This window comes from Mastomys coucha, chromosome X (genome assembly GCF_008632895.1).
Source record: "Mastomys coucha isolate ucsf_1 chromosome X, UCSF_Mcou_1, whole genome shotgun sequence".
Classification (NCBI taxonomy): Eukaryota; Metazoa; Chordata; class Mammalia; order Rodentia; family Muridae; genus Mastomys; species Mastomys coucha.
In genome coordinates, this window is record NC_045030.1 from 104,370,678 (window position 1) to 104,395,555 (window position 24,878).

The 24,878-nt window shown below is 36.2% G+C and overlaps 1 protein-coding gene across 2 annotated transcripts in view; it reads right to left on the reverse strand.

Moving 5' to 3' along the window:
- Positions 1 to 11,028: 11,028 nt before the first annotated feature.
- The window catches only part of Abcb7 (ATP binding cassette subfamily B member 7), a 128,201-nt gene continuing 114,351 nt past the window's right edge, over positions 11,029 to 24,878 (reverse strand). For both annotated transcript variants that reach the window (XM_031366313.1, XM_031366315.1), the window contains 4 exons: positions 21,859 to 22,030; positions 20,697 to 20,800; positions 18,260 to 18,367; positions 11,029 to 11,389 (listed from right to left, as the gene is read on the reverse strand). In XM_031366313.1, the coding sequence (XP_031222173.1) occupies positions 11,174 to 11,389; positions 18,260 to 18,367; positions 20,697 to 20,800; positions 21,859 to 22,030 (600 nt within the window). In that variant the 3' untranslated portion in view covers positions 11,029 to 11,173. The remainder of the gene's footprint in view (positions 11,390 to 18,259; positions 18,368 to 20,696; positions 20,801 to 21,858; positions 22,031 to 24,878) is intronic.

Sequence of the window (24,878 nt, forward strand, 5' to 3'; positions counted from 1 at the left end):
ATGGTGGGAGAATTAGGTTCTGATGATGCCAAGTAACCTTGGTTTGTGTTGTTTATTTTCTTATGCTTCCCTCCCTCCCCCGGCCATCTGGTTATCTCTAGTGCTACCTACCCTTGCTAAATCTGACTGGAGCCTGTCCTTCCTGTGATCCTGGTTGTATCAGAACTCCTCAGAGTCAAGCTGTCTCTGGGATCCTGTGATTCTGGGATCCTGTGAGACTGGGATTGTTAGAGCACCTGGGAGTGGAGTTTCCTCTGGATGTTTGGGGAATGACTGCAGAGTTTGCACCGAAGGTCTGCTCAGAGCACTGGCCAGCCCAAACAGACCGGAAGCAACTCAAGCCACTGGGTTGGCAGAGTTCCTGTGTTCCTGGGTCCTGCTGATCCAGTTACTCCTGGTATTAGGACAGATATTGTGTCCTTCTCATCTCTGATCCTGGGCATGTTAGAGCACCTGGGAGTGGAGCTTCCTCTGGATGTTGTCAAAAGTCTTCATGTTTTTATGACCTTTATCAGGTTAAAACATTTTTCTTCTATGCCACATTTATTAAGAATTGTTTTCATGAAAAGGTTCTATATTTATTAATTTTTTTCTGAATACCGAAGTGACCATATTAATTTGGTCATTTGTTCTATTAGCATAATTTTTACAATGATGTTTAAATGCTAGATTACTTTGCAGATCTCAGATAAACCCCACTAGGCATATTGTGCAATCTTTTTGAAATGTTTTAGGATTCTGCTATGGTTTGAATTTGCAATTCTCTCTAAAGGCTCCTGTTTTAAAATGCTTGCTACCTAGCTGGTGGTGCTATTTTGGGAAACTGTGGAACCTTTAGGAAGTGGGGACTAGCTAACAAACAAGTCACTAGAAGGCAGCCTTTGAAGGTTATAGTCTGGCCTGTGGTCCAGACCTGGAAGTCTGTTCTGCTATGAACAGCTTTGTACTTCTTCCTCCTGTTGGCACATTTGCTAGTACTTTAAAAAAAATTCTGCACTTACTAATGTTAGAGATATATTTTCTGTGCTGTCTTTCATTCTGTATCAGAATAACAATGGACGAGTTCCACCTTTTGCAGTTTTGGGCACGTTTTTGAAGTACTGGTAGTACTGGTTAATTGCTTCTTTAAATGTTTGGTGGAATTCAGTGAGGAAGCCGCCTAGGACTTGCTTGTCTTAGTGGGTAGTTTCCATTGCTTAACGTATTTGTTATAGATCTATTCACAGTGGCTATTCCTTCTTGCATCAGTTTTCATGGGTTGAGTCTTTCTTCATTTATTATTTCTATTTTTATATCTTCTGATCTACATCTTCTCATTTCTTCCCCTCAATCCTGACTCTGGCAAGTTGTTCCATTTATTGCTATTCATTTAAATTTTAAATGTGAGAATGTACATTATTTTTATTTGTCTCTGGTATTTTTAAATAAACATACTGTTGTTCTCTAAGTTCACTCATGTTATAGCAAATAGTAGAACCTAAATATGTACAATGAAGTTTAGAAAAACTCATGATTTTGTTGTTTCTTTACTCAGTTTCTGTTGTTTCTTTAACTTTTGCTGTAATATTTTTAATTCATTTATGATCACTTGTTTTGTTATAGTTTCTTAAGATGTAAGTTTAAATTATGCTCTCAAAATTGAAAAAATACAGACATTTGGAATGATAAACTTTCCTGGACCAAGACCTCTCTCACTGTGTTCTAAATTTTCTCTCTCTCTCTCTCTCTCTCATTCGTTCTTTGGCCTATAAAGTACATTGTTTAATTTCAGTATATTTGAGAAATCTCCAAGTTCTCTGTAATGATGGTTTCTAATTTCATTCTTATTGTATGCTTTCAATTATTTTAAATTTACTGAGGTTTGTTTTATGTCCACCACATGTGCTATGTAGAAGGATGTTCCATGTGCACAGGAAGATGGAATGTATTGGTCTGGGGTAGAGTGTTCTGTAGGATCAGTTAGCTGATACAGTATTCAGATTACAAAATCACTACTTGACAGGACCTTGATATTTCAAATCAATTGACAATCTCTACCTTTTGTTTTTATATTGTTGAACAGTTACTGATAGTTATCTGATATCAACAGTTGTTGAGGAAACTTTCTACTTTTGATTTTATTCTATATGCTTCTGCCTTTAAAAGACTCCTCTTCCTCTTCTATAGAATTCTTTAGTAATTCATAACCATTGTCTAGTATATCACTTTATCTTTTTAATGGTGTTTTAAGTATATGCTTAGAGTTATTTTCTTGGTTTTATTCTAGGACTTCCAATATACAGTATAAAAGAGAATACACTTCATAATTACACTATGTAGTACAAATGAAATAAAGCACATTCCTCTATTGCTCCTTTACATACTTCCATTTTTATGTTATTGTTATTGTTAAAAATCAACATAATATAATCACTACTTTTTAAAAGAATTATTTATTTTATTTATTTATTTATGTTATGGATATGAATACACTGAGCCATCTTCAGACACACCAGAAGAGGCCATCAGATCTCATTACAGATGGTTGTGAGCCACCATGTGGTTGCTGGGAATTGAACTCATGACCTCTGGAAGAGCAGTCAGTGCTCTTAACCACTGAGCCATCTCTCCAGCCCATAATCACTACTTTTAAAAAAAGCAGTGAGGAAGGTATAGATAGGCTTGTGATATTAACTTGTTATGTAAGATGTATGGCTCTCTCCACTTGTTCCTATGGGTCTGAGACACCATTAATAAACCATTACTCTAAGACAGCTTTATTTTCACTCCAACAAAATGGTATAGATTGTTTTATGTTGTTCCTTGTAAGTTAAAGAAAGAAAAAGAATGTTATATTTTTATGTTATGAATGTTATAGAAAGTATTAATATTGTTCTTGTTATACTGTCTTAAGAACCTACTGGACTGCCTCTACCGGCACTGTTTTTCTCCTGTAAATTTGAATTACTTCCTGGGTTGCTTGTTTTGGACCTGTAAATGCTCATTTGTATTTCTTGCAGGTTTACTGACAATATATTTTAATGCATGGTGTGTGGAACCCCCTTGATTTTATCTTCAATTTAAAATGATAGCTTGAGGTAAAATTACAAGTAACATTTTGTCTTTTTCTTTGTTGAAAATTTCAAGCATATTTGCAATGCATTTACTTTCCACCTCCAGTTCCTACCAGACCCTCCTAATCAACACCTCCCCCTCCCAACTTCATGTCTTTTTTCTTTATAACCGACTGAGTCCAATTAACACTCCCCATATAACGTGGATATAGAGTCATTCACAGAAGCATGAGTAACCCACTCATAGTCTCACTCTTCAATAAAAAGTCCTCTTTACCCCCCCACCCAGTAGCCATTAATTACCAATAGTTCCCTGATTAGAGTGGAGCCATTAATTACCAATAATTCCGATTAGAGGGGAGCCTTGGGATCCCCTCCAGCATCCATGTGGGAATTTGGACTGGCTTGATCTTGTGAAGGTTAACCACAGTTGTTATGAGTTTGAGAGCAATGGCCATGCCATATCTAGAACTGCACAGCACTCCTTATCTTCCAGCTTACTTTCTTTCCAAGCTCCCTTTCCCACAATATTTTTGAGCCTTTTGTATATGTGTGTGTGCATGTGTGTATGTATGTGTGTGCATGTGGTGGTGATGAAGTTTTGTGTTATCTCTATCTATCTATCTATCTATCTATCTATCTATCTATCTATCTATCTACCTACCTATCTCATTTAAACTGACCACTCAATCACTTATTCTCAGTATTTTTGCTAGTTATGAGTCTTTTTATCAATAACTGATCACTGCCAAGAAATATTCTTCTGACCAAGGTGAAAACACAAATAACTAAAAGGCAGTTTGACAAAATATTCATTTAGCAAAGCAATAACAGTAGGTTCCCACTAGGGTCTGTGACCTCAAGTAGACATGGGCATCTGTCCAAATTTACAGTACCTGACATGAATTCCTTCTTGTGGAATGGGCCTTAAGTCTAATTAGAAGGTAATAGAAGTCATGACACCACTGTACCAATGGGCACATCTGGCTGGAATATAATATTTTTGAATGAAACATTATTTCAGCAATTTGAATGTCTTTTGTCTTCTAGATTTCTTGCACCTGATCAACTGTTGTTAGAAATCTGGAATTCCTTTGTATGTGATAATGACTGCCCCACTATGGCAGTACTTAATATTATATTCTCCATGCTTGGATTACATTCTCTTGTTTTCTTTTGTGCCTTACAACATTCTTCTTGTAACCTGGATATTTTAGAAGGACTCCTAATGGCAATTATAGGAACAAGTTTTCTCTTTAATTTGTAATTTTCCCAACCTCTACGTTGACTGCTCCCAGGAAGGCTTTCCCTTTAATTTCTGCTCAATATCCTGGCTACTCTTTTTTTTTTTCCCTGCAAGTTCCTTCTAATCCAGCAGATCTCAACTTTTAGAGGTCTCCTAAGATCATGGGGAAATAGATATTTACATTATGATTCATAACAGTAGCAAAGTTACAGTTATTAAGTATCTATAAAACAGTTTAATAGTTGGGGGGGTCACCACACCATGAGGAACTGTATTAGAAAGGTTGAGAGCCACTGTCTTAATTGATCTATTCTAAGACCTCTACTGCTTTTGACAATGAAAGTCTTTACTAAAGGAGTTCTCCATGCTTTCAAATGAAGTCAGTTACCCACAGATAGATCTATCCCCTAATCACATGCATTTCCCCTTGATCAAAAATTCTGCAGTACTGAACTACACTGGAGTAGGGCCAATTTTGAGTGAAATTTCCACCCCATGAGTAAGTTGGAGAAGAAAAATTAGCATGATGGTCCTCACACATGGAATATAGCTTCTACTCAACCAAGATTTAAATATATACTTCTGTCTCAGTCAGGGTTTCTATTCCTGCACAAACATCATGACCAAGAAGCAAGTTGGGGAGGAAAGGGTTTATTTAGCTTACTTCCACATTGCTGTTGATCACCAAGGAAGTCAGGACTGGAACTCAAGCAGGTCAGGAAGCAGGAGCTGATGCAGAGGCCATGGAGAGATGTTCCTTACTGGCTTGCTTAGCCTGCTCTCTTATAGAACCCAAGACTTCCAGCCCAGGGATGGCACCACCCACAAGGGGCCCTACCCCCTTGATCACTAATTGAGAAAATGCCCCACAGCTGGATCTCATGGAGGCACTTCCCAAACTGAAGCTCCCTTCTCTGTGATAACTCCAGCCTGTGTCAAGTTGACACACAAAACCAGCCAGTACAACTTCCAAGTTTCATGTGTTGAAAAAAAATTCACATTAATGGCATTTGGTGGTGGGATCTCAGGGAGGTAAAATGAGATCATGACAGTGTGATGCCCATGATGGCACCATTGTCTTTGTAAGGGACATGACTAGTATGCTTCCTCTCTCTCCTCCTGTGTATCTTCTACCATGCTATGACACAGCAAAAGGGCTTTCATTAGATGGCAGTCAGATACTGGCATCTTATGATTAGCATCATAGCCAAATAAAATTCAAATCTTTATAGCTCACTTGCTCATGTTTTGCCATAGCAGCAGAAAGTGGGCTAAGACACAGATAAGTGAGGAAAGATGGGTTGTAGATTAAAAAAAAAAATACAGGTAGTTCTGGTGACAGAAGAAAACGGCAGCCTCAAGTAGAGAACTGGGAGATGAGGTCCTAGGTACCCCCACTATCTTCATGTCTTTCCCACACCTGCTCAGAGCAGAACGCTCAGGGTAGAGCTTCCGGCACAGAGCATATGGAACATAGCATTTCTTAAAGGCCACAGTCTCTTGCTGTTCTTAAGATTAGACTGTCTTAAATGTTTCTCCATTTCCTATATGTCCTTAGGGCATTTTTCAGAAGCTTTCAATAGACTATTTTTTCTTTCAAGCAATGAAAAATAGGTTTATTTATATTTTCAAAGTATGTGCATACAAAGTGTGTTTGTGTAGGTATGTGCACATGAGTATAGGTAGGTGCCTTCAGGGGCCAGAAGAGGGTGTTAGTTTCTTGGAAGTGGAGTTACAAGCAGTTGAACTGCCTGATGTAGGTGCTAGGAACTGAACTTGGGTCCTCTGCAAGAGCAGGTATATGTTCTTAAACACTGAGCAATCTCTCTGGCCCCTAAAACAAGTTGTATTTCAGCTAATGTTATCCCTGTTGGGTCCTGGGAAGCTTTTGGGTCCTTGGTATCTGGGACTTTCTAGTGGCTACCCCCAGTTCCTCATCCCATTCACCTATCTTAAAAATATTAATCCAGAATTCCTCCTGTCAAAAGGAAATACAGGGACAAAGAGTGGAGCAGAGACTGAAGGAAAGGCCATCCAGAGACTACCCAACCTAGGGATCCATCCCATCTGAAGACACCAAACTCAGACACTATTGCTGATGCCAAGAAGAGCTTGCTGATAGAAGCCTGGTATAGCTATCCTCTGAAAGGCTCTGCCAGAGTCTGACAAATACAGAGGTGGATGATCTCAGCCAACCATCAGACTGAGCACAGGGACCCCAGTGAAGGAGTTAGGGGTAGGACTGAAGGAGCCGAAGGGGGTTGCAACCCCATAGAAAGAACAATATTATCAAACAACCAGACCGCCTAAAGCTCTCAAGGATTAAACCACCAACCAGAGTACACATGGAGGGATCCATGGCTCCAGCTGCATATGTAGCAGAGGATGGCCTTGTCTGGCATCAATGGGAGGAGAGGCCCTTGGTCCTGTGGATGCTCAATGCCCCAGTGTAGGGGAATGCTAGGGCAGTGAGGCAGGAGTGGGTGGGTGTGAGGGTAGGTAGGGAAGCACCCTCATAGAAGCAGGGGGGGCTGGGGCAGGAGATAGGGGGGTTGTGGAGGGGAAACTGGGAAGGGGGATAACATTTAAAATGTAAATAAATAATATAATCAATAAAGAATCTAAAAAAAAAGGCAGTTATATTGTTGCTTTGTTGGCGAGCAGGCCTGTGGAGCTCCTTACTTCTCCATTCTTAATGCTGACCCCCTACTTATTTTCCAATGTGATTTCTGAGTGGACATGTGGTACAGCACAAGAATTGACTCTCAGGAACTGGGGTTTTTCATCCAGTGCAGCAGTTTCTCTTGAAGTTCAGCTTCCTCATTTATAGAATAAGAAAAAATGTATTAAATAACCTTTCAACCCTATGGTTTTATGAAATAGAAACAGAAAGGCACCAGTGAACATTTTACTGTAGCTATATGAGAACATGAAATATGGAAACAATCTGTATTTTTTTAAAGTTGCAATCTGTTTTTAATTAGAACACACTTCGTTTCCAATTCTACCTAGGTAATCAAAATGCAGGCAAGACATTTCTCCACCCCTCCTGATCATTACAACTGAGAAACTGGGGACAAGTACGAAACTAGGGACCTTTCACTGGCTGGCTATCAAAAAATATGACAGCTTAAGGCTAAATAAAACCACTATAATTTGCCACCATTTTATCTACATAATGAACTCTGCAAATGTTTACTTTGCTTCTGAAAAAATGTCAAGTTTTCACCTTTTATATAAAGCTGCAAGGCCGTATTCTCAGAGTGCTAGTAATTACCTGGACTTATTCCAAGTGGATAAGGGACAAAACATCAGTTTCCCTGAACATTGCAGAAAGTGATTTCCATCAGACACTCATTTCTAGGCACAAAGACATCATGTTTATTCAGTAATGATTATCTGCATAGGTTGCTATAAACAAGAGAATTATGGTAAGGTAAATGCTTGGCTGAGATGTTTTGTCTTAATCAGCTTTATCCAGAGTGTTTCACTCAATGTTATGATTTACCATACAATTTACATTCCAAGTCAATACACTCAGAGAGGGAAAAAGAAGGAATTTTTCTATAATTAAAAGGAAACTATAATTACAAACATATTTAAACACTTTAAACTGCTATTTCACAACAGAATACCCTGTAATAACTTACAAGATGAGGAAATTAGGAATATATACTGGCAAAGGTTGCTACTTGGTGATGTATTCAGCAAGTAGGACGGATAGGAACAAGATGGCAGTAGGGAAAAGGGTCTAGAAACAAGGAATCACAGAGTTTTAAAATACCTGGCCTTTAGAGCAAAATAAGCTTTAAAACTGAGATCTGTCAACATAGAGGGGAAAGACAGAATCTTTCTCTTAAGGTATATAAAAGATGCAAATCCCTGTAGAGGAAAAGTCAATGCTTATCTTGAGCTTGTTCCTGTCCAGATGCAAAGAAGCCCATCTGCACACCAAGACAATTCTATATTAAGGACGACCAGGAAGGCATCTGGCCCCATTTTTATGATCCTAAATTACCTTGGTTTCAAGTTAATTTTTGTAAACTGGCATTCCCTTAGGAAGAAAGTAAATTTTTTTAATATTTAAAATAAAGAGATATGAGAAATGAACCCCATCATCTTCCTCTATTTTCAGAGCTCAAATTATTCCTCCCAATACATTTAAAAAACATTGCTGCAACACTAATTTTTAAAAAATTTATACACATTATCCTTTTGTGTAATTATGTAATGTTATGATATAAAATTAGTATATTATAATTAAATGCCCTTTTCTTGGCATTTTCTATAACTGAATCACCCCACGAAGCTTTTCTTTCATCTTAATCTATTATTTCCATCTATAGAACTACCTAAGGATGATGTAGTTTTTTAAAAGATGTCTTTAAGACTTAGTTATGGCCTCTGCACTAATTGTCTTTTTCAGATAATTTAAGTTTTGTTAGCTGATAACAGGTTAATGACTACAGTGGCCTAGGCACCATCTGCAATCATATGAAAAAACAGCTTCAAAATCTTAGTGGGGAAATTATCCCTACCCTGAAAATATTCCTATTTCCCTGGAGTAAAATGTTCCCCATATCACAAAATAACTTGCTTTGAACACTGCTGTGTACATGTCAAGAACAATTCTTCCTAATGATTATTCTACACTGCTTGTTTGTGTAACTGAGTTTCATCATCTCCATCTGTATCAGTGTAAGTGTAGGAATTAACACAGAAGCAAGATTTTTCTATACATTTAACCACATCTCTTGTAATGGAACTCATTTATTCAAAGGATGTGCTCCCTCTCCCCTTGAGAACAGCACTGATACCTATGTCTTGAAAGTAAGAAATACCAACAAACCAAACCAAAGCTAGTTTCCAGTCCAGGAAACTAGCTGGACTACCTTACTTACTGAAGTATTACCTAAACTAGCTGAAGTATTACCTTAAACTTTAAAGGCAAGATCCCACATAACTTACTTTGCTATCAAAGACTAACTGAAATACTGGCCTTAGTTTATTAAACTATTGTAATATAACTGAAGACATTCATTAACTAATACTAATTTATAAATCAAAAAATATTAATCTCTCCCATACTAAATTTTCATTTTAAACACATTAAAACCATAATGTAATAAGCAGTTTAGGACCTTTCCTGAGAAATAAAACCACATTACAAATGATTATGTGGCAATTCATGACATATATATATGTTTTGAACAAATTTAATTCATACTGAATTAAGAGAAGAACTTTTTTTTTTCTTTTTTCAGCTTTAAGAGACAGGGTCTTCCTATATTGCCGAGGCTAGCCTCAAATCCTCAATTTCCTGATGTGGCTCCCCATGCATACTCCTATGCCTAGCTTAAGAGAACAACTTTTTAAGTGAAATGTGTATCTCGATTTAATAATTATTTCTAATAGGTAAAATGATTTTCTATTTTTTCTCAGTAAAACTTGAATATATCACATAGTCTCTTTTTTACATTATACTTAACAGAATTCATTAAATTATGAATAAGAAAAAACCTTATAATAAACATAGCAATTCTGAAGTATCAATGTAGATTAAGATACCTGGTCATCTAAACATTCCATATGTATATATGGAATCCTTTCCTATTTACCAAACGTTTTAAATAGTTTTTAAGTGGACACTGACTTGTATAAATGGATGAGTATGTCCACAGACAGACACATGCGTAGATGTACAATATCCTTTTTACTTATGTCTCTGTATAACTTCAGATAGTGGCACACGCCTTTAATCCCAGCACTTGGGAGGCAGAGGCAGGTGGATCTCTGAGTTCGAGGCCAGCCTGGTCTACAGAGTGAGTTCCAGGACAGCCAAGGCTACACAGAGAAACCCTGTCTCGAAAAACCAAAAACCAAAACAAACAGATAGCAAAAGCAGTGCCCTTAAGTTGGAAATTGGAAAGTCTATTAACTCCCTAAGCTTTTGGGATCATTTGCAGTATAACAACTCTCAAATGACATCAAAGTTTGTGAGACTTTAGAGAAAAATTAATTTTCATCCAAAACAAAAATTTTGGAGGTAAACAACAAAATACTAATCACTAGATAAGAGCAGCAGTGATGATTAAAGATAACATGAGCTTTTTTTCCAAAAAGGGTACAATAAAAACTTTAATTATAGGTATCTAAAAGTAAAATGCCCAAAGTATAAATATAGTTCAATTTTTGGTAAATTTTAACTTATGTGTTTTCAAACTAATTTTCAGACTGACAAGGAAATATAACTGGAAGGAGGAAAGAGGAGAGAAAACTCTACACTTCTCTTTTTGTTGTTGTTTTTTGTTTTTCGAGACAAGGTTTCTCTGTGTATCCCTGGCTGTCCTGGAACTCACTCTGTAGACCAGGCTGGCCTCGAACTCAGAAATCTGCCTGCCTCTGCCTCCCAAGTGCTGGGATTAAAGGCGTGCGCCACCACCGCCGGGCTTACACTTCTCTTTTTATTCCTGTTTAATTTTAAGAGAAAAAAATAGTATCCCTACAACTTGTCAAAGGAAGTTTTTAAAGACTACTTAAATTCAGAATCAATCTAATTCATCTGGTTATTAGTATCAAATGGATGTCAGACTTTAAACACAGTTGTAAGGCAAAAACAAATGGTAACAAAAATTATGTACTGAGCACACTTGGGGTAGTAACAAGAAAGCAATTTGGGGATAATTAAAGATGTCACATTCAAAAGATGGTGAAAGATAAAAATCAAACTTCCTTTAAATAAATCATATTTAATAGGATTAAAGGAATGGGAATGTATGCTTTGTTTTTGTGAACTGGTTTTACTTCAGTGCAAACGCATACTTCAAAACCAAACAAGACAACAAGAAGAAAGCTGAGAAGATGTCTGTTTTCCTTAGCAGGAGCAATTTCCACAGCCTTTCACACTGTTGACAATTTCTTCTTGGAGCTTCTTCCTTTCGTCCTCTTTGGAGAGACCCTCTTTCTTTGCATCCCATCTGAGGCCATTCTGGTTCTGTCCACGGCTGCTCTGTGTATGCCACATCTCTGAATAGATACTGCTAGAGTTAGCAAGCAGATCATTGTGGGTACCACGTTCAGCTACCTTTCCCTACAAAGAAAACACAAGGTAAATGTGGACCAAGGTCACTTAACTAGCATAATATCTAAAACTATACAGTAATTTATGAGGAACTATTTGAAGGGCCTGTATTCATTAAAATACTTCTTCTAATTCCTCATCCATAGCCCCAGTGTGAAACACTGAGTAGGAATGCGTCTTCACTGATCCACTCAGCCCCTGGAAACAGAAGTGATGAGCTTCCCAATAGTATAAACACCACTTTATGTGAAAAAAAATGAAGCTTTACTGTTTTATTTTCATTTTGGAAGGCATACAGGGAAGATTAAAATTCTAAAAAGGTGATATTTTCTGTAATCAGCAAATGTTCAAATCAAAAGCACTGTTATTTATACAGGGATTTAAAGGATTTAAAAACAATATTGTGAAATCCATGTGAATTTTGAAATAAAATTTCAGGAAATAAAGAAAACTTCATGAAAATGAAGTTTATTCAGTCCAGTAGCTCTCTTTGCTAACAATACCTATTAAAGACAGCATTTCATTAATTTGACACGAAATTCCAAACATTGATACACAACTAATTTGTTAAACATGATGACAGAATTTGCCACTTTCACAAGTATTCCTATTGACAGGATTTTTCCAAATATTTCCACAATATTAATAAAGTTTGTGTCAATGCCCAAGTGCTTGATCTGCACACATATGTTTATATTTGTTTCATGATTTATTGATTTCTGGCATTATTTATCAACTTGTTAAGGAAGTTGGAGATGATCCCACTTGCCCTCTGCTGTATTCTTCACAACTTCTGGTTCTGTTTATTTTGTTATGACTATTCAAGTGTTTTGTGTTGTTTACTTTATGGACTACAAATTTTCTGTTGAATCATGTAGGTGCTAGGATTTTATATGCATTTTCTCACAGGATTTTTTCTATCTAGACTTTAACTACCTCATTTGCTTAGTTTCATGTCCATACTTGCTTTGTCTCACTTTATATCCAATCATTCATTTTTTATCATATATATATGCATATATACAGATACATGTGCATACACACATATACATATATATACATATATATGCATATAAATATATATGCAATAATGTTACTTTACGTATATATACAAACACTATTTTTGTCAATCTGGGCATGAGTTGTAGATATCAATTATATTATAATCTTAAATATTTCATTACTATGTATCTCTTAAAAATAAGGAGCAATTTTACATGCCTGGTATAATTATATCACACCCACGAAATTTTACAATGACAAATTACTTTTATCTAACATATACTTCATTTTTAACTATTATAGTTAATCCCCTTTATTATTTTTTTTCCATCTAGGATCTGAAGAAAACCAACATGTTGAACTTAAATGTTTTTAATTTTATAGAACTAAGTGTAAATCATGGGAGGTAGAGGGAGGGAGGGGCCTGGGAGGGGGAGGAGGGTGAGGGAATAAAAAGGGGGGTAGGATCAGGTATGGGAAGAGACAGGAAAGAAGTACAGAGGGTCAGAAAATTGAACGGAAATATGTAGCAGTGGTGGACAGGGTACTGGGGTAGCCACTAGAACGTCCCAGATGCCAGGAAAGCAAGAGGCTCCCAGGACCCAACAGGGGTGACATTAGCTGAAATACCCACAAAGGGGAGAGAGAACCTGTAGAGACCATATCCAGTGGATAGGCACAGCCCTCAGTTGAGGGATGGGGACCACAAAAATTTTTAATCCTAAATTGTTCCTGTCTCAAGAAAAGACAGGGATAAAAAATAGAGCAGAGACTAAAGGAAAGGCCACCTAGAGACTGCCCCACCTAGGGATCCATCCTGTCTACCGATACCAAATCCTGACACTATGCCAAGAAGCACTTGCCGACAGGAGCCTGGTATAGCTGTCCCCTAAGGCTCTGCCAGCATCTAATGAATACAGATGCAGATGCTCACAGCCAACTGTTGGACTGAGCACGGGGACCCCAATGAAGAGCTAAGGGAAGAATGGAAGGAGCTGAAGGAGTTTGCAACCCTACAGGAAGAACAACAATATCAACTAACAGGACCCCCTCCAACCCCCTTCCCCACAGCTCCCCAGGAACTAAACCACCAACCAAAGAGTATACATGGGTGGCCCATAGGTCCTGCTACACATGTAGCAGAGGATGGCCTTATCTGACATCAGTGGGAGGGGAGCCCCTTGGTCCTGTGGAGGTCCAATGCCCCAGCTTAGGGGAATGCTAGAGTGGTGAGGCTGGAGTGGGTGAGTAGGTGGAGGAGCACCCTCATGGGGGCAAAGGGGAAGGGGGAGAGAAGGGTGGACTGGGGGGGGCGTTGCGGAGGGGTAACTGAGAAGGTGGACAATATTTGAAATGTAAATAAATAAAATAACCAAACAACATCAACACCAACAAACCAAAGTTCTAGGTATAATGCAAAATTCACACACCAAGTTTCTAACTGTGCGCTACTTTTCTCTCTTTGTGGCCCTGATATTTCCTCAAATGTCCAGGTCTAAATGGTTTATAGTTTTTCATAAAGACTGTCTTTCACTTTGGATTCATCTAGTTGTTCCTGATTACTATATCCAGACTAAACATTTTTGTTTTTGTTTTCAAATTAGATATAGGTCACGTGGAGCCAGAGATGGCTCTACTGTTCTCATCTTTCAGAGGATCTGAGCCAGGTTCCCAGTACCCACTTTGGGCAGCTCATGATGACCTGTAATTCCTGCTTCCAGGGATCCAGGGCCTACTACAGGTAGGTCTCTTTGGACACTGCACTCACATGGACAATCCCCATACCTCCCCCCCTACACAATTGAAAACAGTCAATTTTAAAAAGGGTAAAAATGTCCTCAATGCATCATCACATCAGGAGGTACCAAAACCAGTTTGTTCTATTACTGATATGAAATTTGATCACAAGCTTAAGGATGTCTACCCAATTTCTCAAATTATCTGTCAAATTTTATCTTTGTAATATGTAATCTATGGGATTTACTTTCAAACTGACTGAATAATTTCTTCCTCAATAGTCTAATCAGCATATGATGACTGTTTTCCTAAACAATTACTACAATAGTGGTTGTAAAATCTGAATCCCTGAATTTATCACTCCTTCTACAAGCTGGCTGGTGGTATTCTTAAAGGGCTTTCCTTTTCCTCTTGGTAGTTCTTGTTTTAAAAGTATCATCATGAATACAGAAATTAGTTTTTTACTCATTGTGTTACAACTCATTAGTGCCATTATTCTTTTTACTGCTCTAATTATCCCACATTTGGCCAGTGGGAGGTCATTCAGAGTGGTTCCTGTGTCCCTGTGACATGTGTTCATTAGTTTCCCGGCCCCAGATCAGCTTTTATCGAAGGAGGTTTGGTTCCTTTCAGTGAGAAACAGTAATTTAGTACCCAAGATCTGTGCGCCAGGAATGCTCATTACTTACAGACTTTCATTGCTCCAAGGCTTTCTCAGTGGACAGAATTAGAATACTTTTCGTATCAGATATTTATATAGATAATTCTGTTAAAACATAACCTTGTGAGAGTCCTGCTTTCCTTTGATGATTTTTTTTATTTGTATCTTTCTTCTCCCAAGTAAGATCTCTGCTCTAAGAGCAGTGCATTTACTCAGCTTATGCTGCTCAGTCTTATATAGAAAATAATTTCAAAATGGCTACTTCCATAAAATCACCAACTATTTCTTTTGGACTATTTAGCCTTATAATACATTTGTGCTAGATCCAAAAATATTCTGGGGTTTTTGTTGTTGTTGTTTTGTTTTGTTCATGTCAACTTGACAAAAGCTTGGGCTTCTTGGAAGAAGGAACCTCAACTGAGAGAATGCTTTCATAAGATTGGCTTGTAGGCAAAACTGGAGGACATTTACTTGATTGATTATTGTGGTAGACCCCAGCACACGGCGGGTGATGCTATCACTGTGCAGGTAGTTCTGGGGTGAAAAAACAAGCAGGCTGAGCAAGCCAGGGGGAGGCAGTAAGCACCATTCCTCTATGGTCTTTGCATCAGTTCCTGCCTTAGCCCTCAATGGCAGACTGTAACTTGTAAACCAAGTAAATCCTTTTTGGTTAGTGTTTTATCACAACAAAGAAACAAATTAGGACCTTTAATAATAAGAGTATATAATTGGAGTACTGTGTTAAAAAATTACATGGATTGTTTCTATTATCAATGTGACAGTGTTGCTTCCTGTTAGTGTTCGATTTTTATGTTTTTGTATCCTTGATTTATTTTCATGATTTTAGTTAGCTTCACAATGGGCTTCACACAGGCTACCATTAAGCTATATACCAGGTCCTCCTTTATATTTTTTATTTTTAGAGTCTTACTAAGTTGCCCAGGCTTCCCCTCCCTAGTAGCTGGGATAACAGGCTTGTGTTAACAAGCTTGGCTTCTATTTCTTATAGAAACACGAATTCTGTTATTTTAGCCTCATACTCATCTCCACTTTCCATAGTTCGCTGCTGCCTCCAGTTTCTGAGCCATTTCAGGGTCCTACTATATGAACCAAGTCACTTTTTAAAAGTGCTTTCTCTCTATTTTGGCAAATCATACTATCCAAATTTCTTAGTCCTTTTAATCTACCTACTTAACATCTTCCCCATATTTGCTGATATCCTTTGTCCAATGTTAAGTCCTCTTCTAGTACATTTGTTGACTTATAATTGAACTCATTTGATTCATTCAGTTTTGTTTTATTTTGGATGAAGGAGGGGAGACAAATGTGTCTAATCTTCTATATTCAATCAGATTTCTCATAGATATGCCATCTTTATAGAAATGTCATAAACAAATTTTGATAGAGTGCCTGAGGTGATAGACCAACCATCAGTTGAAAATGAGGTCACATAACTAAGTAATTAGAGACCCAACAAATAAAAATACTAAGACTATGTGCAGATATAGATACTATTAAAGTATTAATACAGTAATTCTAATTCTAATTCAAAACCTAAGGGGCAATGATGTGAAATAACTGCACAGATACATGGAGACAGAGTATTTGCTAAGAAAGTCGAACATTTTCTATTACTTAGGAAAAGCTTGGAGAGCGCAATTGCATACAATTGGTAAGCTTAGTTAAAAAGACCCAAAACATCAGAATTTACTTCAGGTTCTTAAATATCAAAGATACAGTAAGGTTTAAATTACCCCTTAAGACATTCTGGTATAATCATATTAGCGACAAACATCTTGTCTAAAAAATGTAAACATTTATGAACAAACTAATATATTTAAAGTCACAAGCATACAAACCCCTTATAGAGCAGAGTATAGCCATCACAATACAAAACAATATCTAAGCTTTAGGAGAATGGAAAAAACACCCTCTCAGGCTGGGAACATAGTTCAATGGCACAATACTTGCTCGTATGTATAAGGCTCTGTGTTCAATCTGCAGTATCATTAAACACCTCTCTTGATTACTCAAAATTATAGAAAGCACATAATTGCTTCTTATCTCTTAACTCTCAGCACACAGGCTTCCAAACAATAAAGAACTGAAGTATTGATTAGAAGAGAAAGATAATGATAGAAAAGGCCCTGAATGTGATATGAAAAACTGAACAGTGTTAGAAATAATCACTAACAGGTAGGGAAAGAGAACCTTACAGAAAGAAATAAAGGACAATAATTAAACATTTTCAACTCTGCCAATCACAACAATGATATTTTGATTTGCTGAGATCATGTAGATAGCAGTAAGCTTGTATAGCAAACCCTAAGACATAAAAAATTATATTTTCTTACTGTGTGTATAAGGAAAACAAAAATGTAAGTGGTCATGTTTAAGTGATCATTTTTATTGTACTGTAATGTTTAGAACATTAAGGTTGTGTACAGTATGAGAACAATGAAAATACATCAAAGACACCATGCACAGATTTACTCAGGACAAAAATGAATGTAGAAAAATTATTTTATATAGACAACCTTTGAAAATATGCTTCCATAATGAAACATACGTTCCTGATCAAATCTTTACTTTTAGTACTTTAATGAAGAGGAAATTACTATAGTTTATTCTTCTTCAAAATTTCATTCATTACTTCTAACAAAAGGAACCAAACCCAGTATACTATTAGGATCCAATAACACATAAAGAACACAAATTCTATAATATTATTTTAGACACAATAATTACATTTCAGTTCCAATTTTCTTCAAATACTTTTTATTTGAAGAAATAAAAGTATTTTATCATTTTTCCTTTTCATAGCTTCTATTGAATTTGTTCTTTGATAAGTTAACACATATTTCAAATGTACTGATACTCCTCCCAACCCTCTCATCTCCTCTTTTTGCCCCTCCCACCTCCCTACAAGTACATTTCATTCATTCATGTCTTTTGGTTTTGTGACCCACTGATTTTTACCAGGTCAGTTTATGTGACAATTGGTTTAAAAACATCCACTGGAGCCTGGTGGGCTCACCTGTGAGTATGAAAGTGAAGACAATGACTGCACTCCCCTCCCATAGAATCTATAAATAGTCAATAGTTCCTTGGGAAAGGGTACGGCTCTGTGAGTCCTTACTGTATTCATGATTTGACAGCTGACTGGCCCAGTCTTGTACAGACCCAGTGCAGGTAGCTGGAGCTGTTGTAAGATCATGATTACAAAATGGCTAACAACATTTCAGAGCAGTTCTCCATATCTTTTGGTTCTTTATCCTCCTAACTCCCACCTCATTCCTCCACGTTCTCTGAGCATTAGAGCAAGTGGTATAAATGTGCTGTTTAGGACTGAGCACTCAATTGTCAGTTATTTTCTGCACCTTGAGCAGCCATGAGTCTCTGAATTTACTACCTATCATTGTAGAGAGAAAGTTCTGTAATTAAGCAATGAATACTAACTTTTAAAGTTTATCTCTTACCTGGCTCAGGACAATGATTTCATCTGCATCAACCACTGTTGACAATCTATGTGCAATGAAGATAGAAGTTCTGTGCTTGACCACATCCCTCATGGCACCAAGAATAGTCTACAAGGTTGACAAGAGTAGGAGAAAACCAAACCAGAGCTCTCATTAGGTTAGTGTAAATAACAACAATCATATCTTTCCCAAAGGAACTTAGGATTTTATAGCACCACTAAATACTTCTACCTCTAATACTTACTAAAGGAAATAAAAAAGACAAAAACAATCAAAGAATAATGGGAAGTAAACATAAGTACACCATCATCAAATGGCCATTTAGATAGGCAGCATGTCACTAAGATCTGTGGAAGGAGATAGTTTGTTTTAAAAAGCTCTGGCGGTGTGAAGAACATACTCATATAGAGTCTTATCAATAAGAACACAGCTAAAGGGAGAAACTATTCAAAGAAAAAAAGTTCAAAGAATGCCAGCACTCTAAAAACTTGTAGAAACATCTGTTCTTCCTTAGTTCAAAGGCAAGCACATCCATGTACATTTTTTTTTTTAACTTGAGGAAGCCCTTTTTTTGAAAGCATTTTGAGTTCTTGTTTGTTTTTTGAGACATAGTCTCAGTATGTAGCCCTGGCTGGCATAAGACTATATAAATCTGGCTGTCCTTAAACTGCTAGAATTAAAGGTGCATGTCACTGGACCTGGCCACATTTTAACTTTTTAATACCTTCAAGAAAATAGATTTTGTTTACTGCCTATGAAGTGTGAGACAATTACATATGTATTCAATTATCTTTGGAAACTTGGGTCTAAAAAAGCCAAGTGGGTAGAGAAGATAGTGTAGGTGATGAAGATACACTCACTGGCTTCCTTCCCACACGTATTTCTAAACATTTAATTTTTAAAAGCATGTAAATACTGGGAGCAACATTTTTTGAAAAGATGACCTTAAGGTTTACTAGGACAGACAAATGATCAAGTATAGGGCCAATATTAAAACAAAACAAAAACCTGATGTTTATGGATAATCTCTCTCCTATATAAAACTTAAATTCTGAATCCCCTGTACCTATTAAATGTGCTCACTGAAGCCCATCAAAACTTCTTCATCTGAGGAATTCTTTCTAAATGCTTAGTGGGTTATATTCTCTAACATAATATTGCTACGTGACTTAAAAACTGCTGTTATAAATTAAATTCTATCTTGTTAGCCTGAAACATATATTGTACAACATATATTTAGGTATAAAGTTCTTAAAAATAGGTTGCTATTCTCTTTTGAATAGGATCTAGTTCTGTTAAATGCTCACTTAAAATATAATAAATTCTCAAATGAATCTATTTTGAACAGTTTTAAGTATGCTGCTGATAAAATAATAATGTTCCATAAAACTTAACTCCAAATGGAAATATTATATTCCACTGCTGGTAAAGCTGAAAGGAGACCTCTACCTTAACACCGTTCTATAATGTATTAAGAGAAAAGCAGCAACTGTAGACACTTGCTTATCTTTGGTTGTAGATTAACCTACATGAAATTATCATTGCTGTTATGATATTTATATTTATCATGTTATTTATGAATACAAATTGATACCAGTTCTTTTTAATTTTTTTATTAGATATTTTCTTTACTAAGGGTTGTATGTGCTTGGCTTGCACGTCAATAGCAAGTGAAAAGCATTCTGGTATGTACTGTGTCACAGTCACTTACATGACTTCTATTTTTTTGTTTTTGTGTTTTGTTTTTTCAAGACAGTGTTTCTCTGTGTAGTCCTGGCTGTCCAGGAACTCACTCTGTAGACCAGGCTGGCCTCAAACTCAGAAATCCACCTGCCTCTGCCTCCCAAGTGCTGGGATTAAAGGCGTGTGCCCACTACATGACTTCTATTAAGGGGTGCTAAATGACAACAACACAGTGAATAAATTCTCTCCCTTCACTAGCATATTGGGTAATGTGTACAGCTTTGCAAAATTCAAGACTATAATAATAGCATAGAGTATCACACACTTCCAAAAGGAAGCACACTGATGAACAGACCCACTGGTACAATGCAACCTGGCTTTTGTAGCATTCATTAACACTTGCCATACAAGAAAAAGAGGTTAGGTATTTTCCTACTAAAATTCATTCAAAACACGAAGTCAGTGGTTTTCAACTTGTGGGCTATAACCTCTTTGGGGGTTGAACGATCTTTACACAAGGGTTGCATATCAGATATCTTGCACGTTGTATCTTTACATTATAATTCTTAACAGCAAATTTATAGTTATGAAGTAGAAATGAAAATAATGTTATGGTTGGGAGTCACCACAACATGAGGAACAACTGTTGCAGTGTTAGGAAGGTGGAGAACCACTTCCTTTGTACTGAATGCAGACATTGTACTGAAACTTCCAAGGACAAAAAGGTTGTTTTGTTATTTTCATTGTCATTTACCTCTTCAGTAATTGAATCTAATGATGAAGTAGCTTCATCATAGAGAATAACTGGGGGATCCTTCAAAATTGCTCTTGCAATTGCTACCCTCTGCTTTTCTCCTCCTGGAAAAGAAAAAGGTTAATTTAAGGAAATATAATACAAGAATATTCTGTTTCCGGGCTAGTGAGATGGCTCAGAGGGTAAGAGCACTGACTGCTCTTCTGAACGTCGTGAGTTCAAATTCCAGCAACCATATGGTGCCTCACAACCACCCATAATGAAATCTGACACCCTCTTCTGTGTACTCATTTATAATAATAAATAAATCTTAACAAAAAAAACAAATATTCTGGCTCTAGCATTTCTGTTGATTAAAACCACCAAGTTGTACCTGCAAAATTTACATCAACTCTTTGTCACTTATCATTTTACTGAATTGTTCAGTCTAATTCTATAAATGATTTCCTTTGACAAACTATATTCCTTGGAATACAAATGCAACATTAAAGAATATGATTCATGTCAGTGAAATAAATGATAATGAGAAGTAACAACTTTAATTCTCAAGTTATTCTCACCAGAAACATGTTTATCATATATTATTTTAAAGATTTATTCATTTTTTTATGAGTACACTGTTGCTGTCTTCAGACACACCAGAAGAGGGCATTGGATCCCATTACAGATGGTTGTGAGCCACCATGTGGTTGCTGGGAATTGAACTCATGACCTCTGGAAGAGCAGTCAGTATTCTTAACCGCTGAGCCATCTCTCGAGCCCCATATGTTACTTTATATTACAAGTACTTCAATAAGCAACAATCTAACAATCTTAGATAAAAATCCCAATAGCAAAAAATCAACAAAGCAAAAGACAAATCTAATATCTAAAACTGGAAAACTTAAGGACATGGAACCATGAATATCTAAATTTATGACTTATAAGTGGGAATTTTAAACAACTAAGCCTAACCTAGGAAATGAGATGAGAGATACACAATTCAGCACTAAACTACTTAACTCTACTATTCCTCTTTTCCAGGTGAGTAATAATCTTTGCTTTCCTTAAATATAAGGGTTATGGATTAACACTAATACACCTGAACTTCTGTCAATAAGTGCTCCCAATAAGTAAGTCTGAATAGAATTATACAAGTAAAAGATTTTAAATCTTTGATCACCTGATAGCTTGAGTCCTCGTTCTCCTACTTGAGTGTCATATCCATGTGGCATTCGAAGAATTGCATCATGAAGACCAGCTAATTTTGCTACTGCATATACTTCCTCTGGTGAAGCATTGATGTTTCCATATAAGAGGTTGTAGTAGATAGTATTATGGAAGAGGACGGCATCCTGAAGCAGATTTATATAGACACATATGTGTGTACATATATATTTAAAGATACAAAGTAATAGTAAATATCAAACCATGGCAATCCCTTTAATTTGAGGAGGGTCCTGAAGTCTCAGGTCCCTTCATGGACCTAATTACCACATATGATTTGTTGTATTCATTCCAGACTTATTCTAGACACTTAAATACTTAACTATATGCTTTTTCAATACAAGGGAACTCACTCTACACAAATTATTTTATAAATTGCTTTTTTTCTTTAAAAAAATATTTATTTATTTAATTTACATGAGTACATTGTAGCTGTCTTCAGACACACCAGAAGAGGGAGTCAGATCTCATTACAGGTGGTTGTGAGCTACCATGTGGTTTCTGGGATTTGAACTCGGGACCTCTGGAAGAGCAGTCAGTGCTCTTAACCACTGAGTCATCTCTCCAGCCCATAAATTGCTTTTTTAATTTAACATATGGTGGAGATTGTCCATTCTGAATAACAGAAACATACTTCATTGTTTTAACAGTTATATATTTCATACTACAGTATAATTTACTTATTTCCCTATTAATATACATTAATGTGATTAACATGTTGGAATAAAACAGCATTTTATAAATGGCTTTACATAGCTGAGTATTTATGCAAGGAGTCCTACATGTCAACTGATAGGTCAAAGGTTAAGTTTACGTTTATCCTATAATATTATTGCTCAGCTATCCTGCAAATGTAGCTAGTGCTGTATGTGCATGCTCTATTCAGTGGCATGTATGGCTGCTAGATCTCCACAGCTTTAGAAACTCAGGTTATTACACATTTTCACTTGGGACTTTTAGAGTGAAATGTGCTTTTTGTTTACATTCGTGCTTCCTTAATTACTGACGAGGCTAAATTCATTTCCATGCATTTGTAAGAAGCTTTTACTTTCATCTTGAAACTCAGCAAACAAATAATTCGTTCATCACGTCTGTGTGTTTTTAGAGAAAGTCCACTGCAAGCTTTCATTTGATAACTCAGCTTGTTCTAACATAGCATACGAAAGATCATTTATCTCAAGTGAGTATTCATCTTTTTTTTATCAGTCTCTGAATGGATCTAATTGTTAATATTCACCAGGGAACCCAGTAAGGTCTTTTACGTTTCAGGATCAGAACTTCAGATATTATTTCAAAAAATTTTCTAGTTTTTTATATATATCCACTATTAATGTTAATTTTTCATACTGAGTTGGTATCAAATAAACTCAAAGTTCTACACACAGAAGTATTTTACAATATTTCATATTCTGAAAAAATTAACAAATGCTAACTAAAAAAATGAAAAATACAACAGAATTTGATAAATGAAAATGAACTAAACAGGTATGGTAGCCCACTCTTGTAATCCCAGCATGCAGAACTGGATGTAGGAGTACCATGAGCTTGATGCTAGCCTGCACTAAAAAGTGAGACACTATCTGCAAACCACAACACAAATGGTGGTTTTACACAATGCTTTGCACAGAGTAAATATGGGTAACTGTAGGATATAGTACAATTGTTAATTTAGTTTATTTAAGTAAGCATTTTATTAAGTTACTACATTACTATCTACTGGTGTCTTACAACATGGTATACAACTTATAAATAGAAATAAATTTTACAAATTTAAGAAATTAAATAACGTATTACTTTATCATCTAGAAAAAAACACTAATGCTTTGATATTTATTCCATCTTTTTTCTCTATATTTAAGTATTAATCTATGTTGTACAGCTGGAATATTTTGTTTGATATCTTTCAGTAAACTTTGTAATGATATACTGCTCACAATACTCAATATTCTTTAAAATATTAATGTTGGGCTCAAGAAATAACTTACTGATTAAGAGCACTGGGGTTAAGTACACTGGTTGCTCTACCAGAGGATTTCCTGGGTTCAATTCTCCAGATTCAAAGGATCCAAAATTCTCTTCTGATCCCAATACCAGGCATACATGAAGTACAAAGACTTACATGCAGGCAAAATACCCATATATGTTAAGTCAACAACAACAACAATGTAATTTGGTAAAACTTAATGATGAAAAATGGCTACATATCACTTGATCCTGTAAGACCTCAAGCATTCAATTGGGTACATATTGGGTTATTTATATTTATATTTATATTGTATCCATTTTCACTATTATAAATAATGGTGTCGTGAACATTGTATGTAAAGACACATGTTGTACCTTTTAATTTTTTACTAAATTTTCTTAAGAGGCAGAACTATTAGAACACTTTCCCAGAACTTGATATGTCTTGTCGATTTTCTTATGAAGGCTATATGCTTCCCTCAGAAGAGCAAGACTCCCATTTCACAGAGTTGTGCCTAAAGTTGATATCCTACATTTCATTTTCACTTAATTTTATACTACTAATGTCTCCAATAAGGATGGACAGCTTTTCTTCCTTTGTGAGTTTAATGTTTTATTTTTCAAAAGAATGAGTGAAACTACCATGTAGTCTAATGGAGTAGCAGAATTAGCCTTATACAAATTAGAACACGGAACCCAATGAGGTTACAGCCCAGAATGCAGTTCATTTGGCAAACATGGTTGGTCTGTCTGTCTGTCTATTAGAATCATCTAAGATGAATATTAAAAAACAGAGGTTTCTGGGGTATGAAAAGGAGTGGAATTTCAACAACTTCCCTAGGGTTATACCCACTAAAATTTGGAATTGTCAGGAAAACACAAGATCGAAAGGAGTACCATATGCTGGAGCACTTGGGGACCTTTAGTGTGTCTGTGTGTGTGTGTGTGTGTGTGTATGCGTGTGTGCTTGTATTTTTTTAAATTTTTTTTACACTCCATATTTTATTCTCC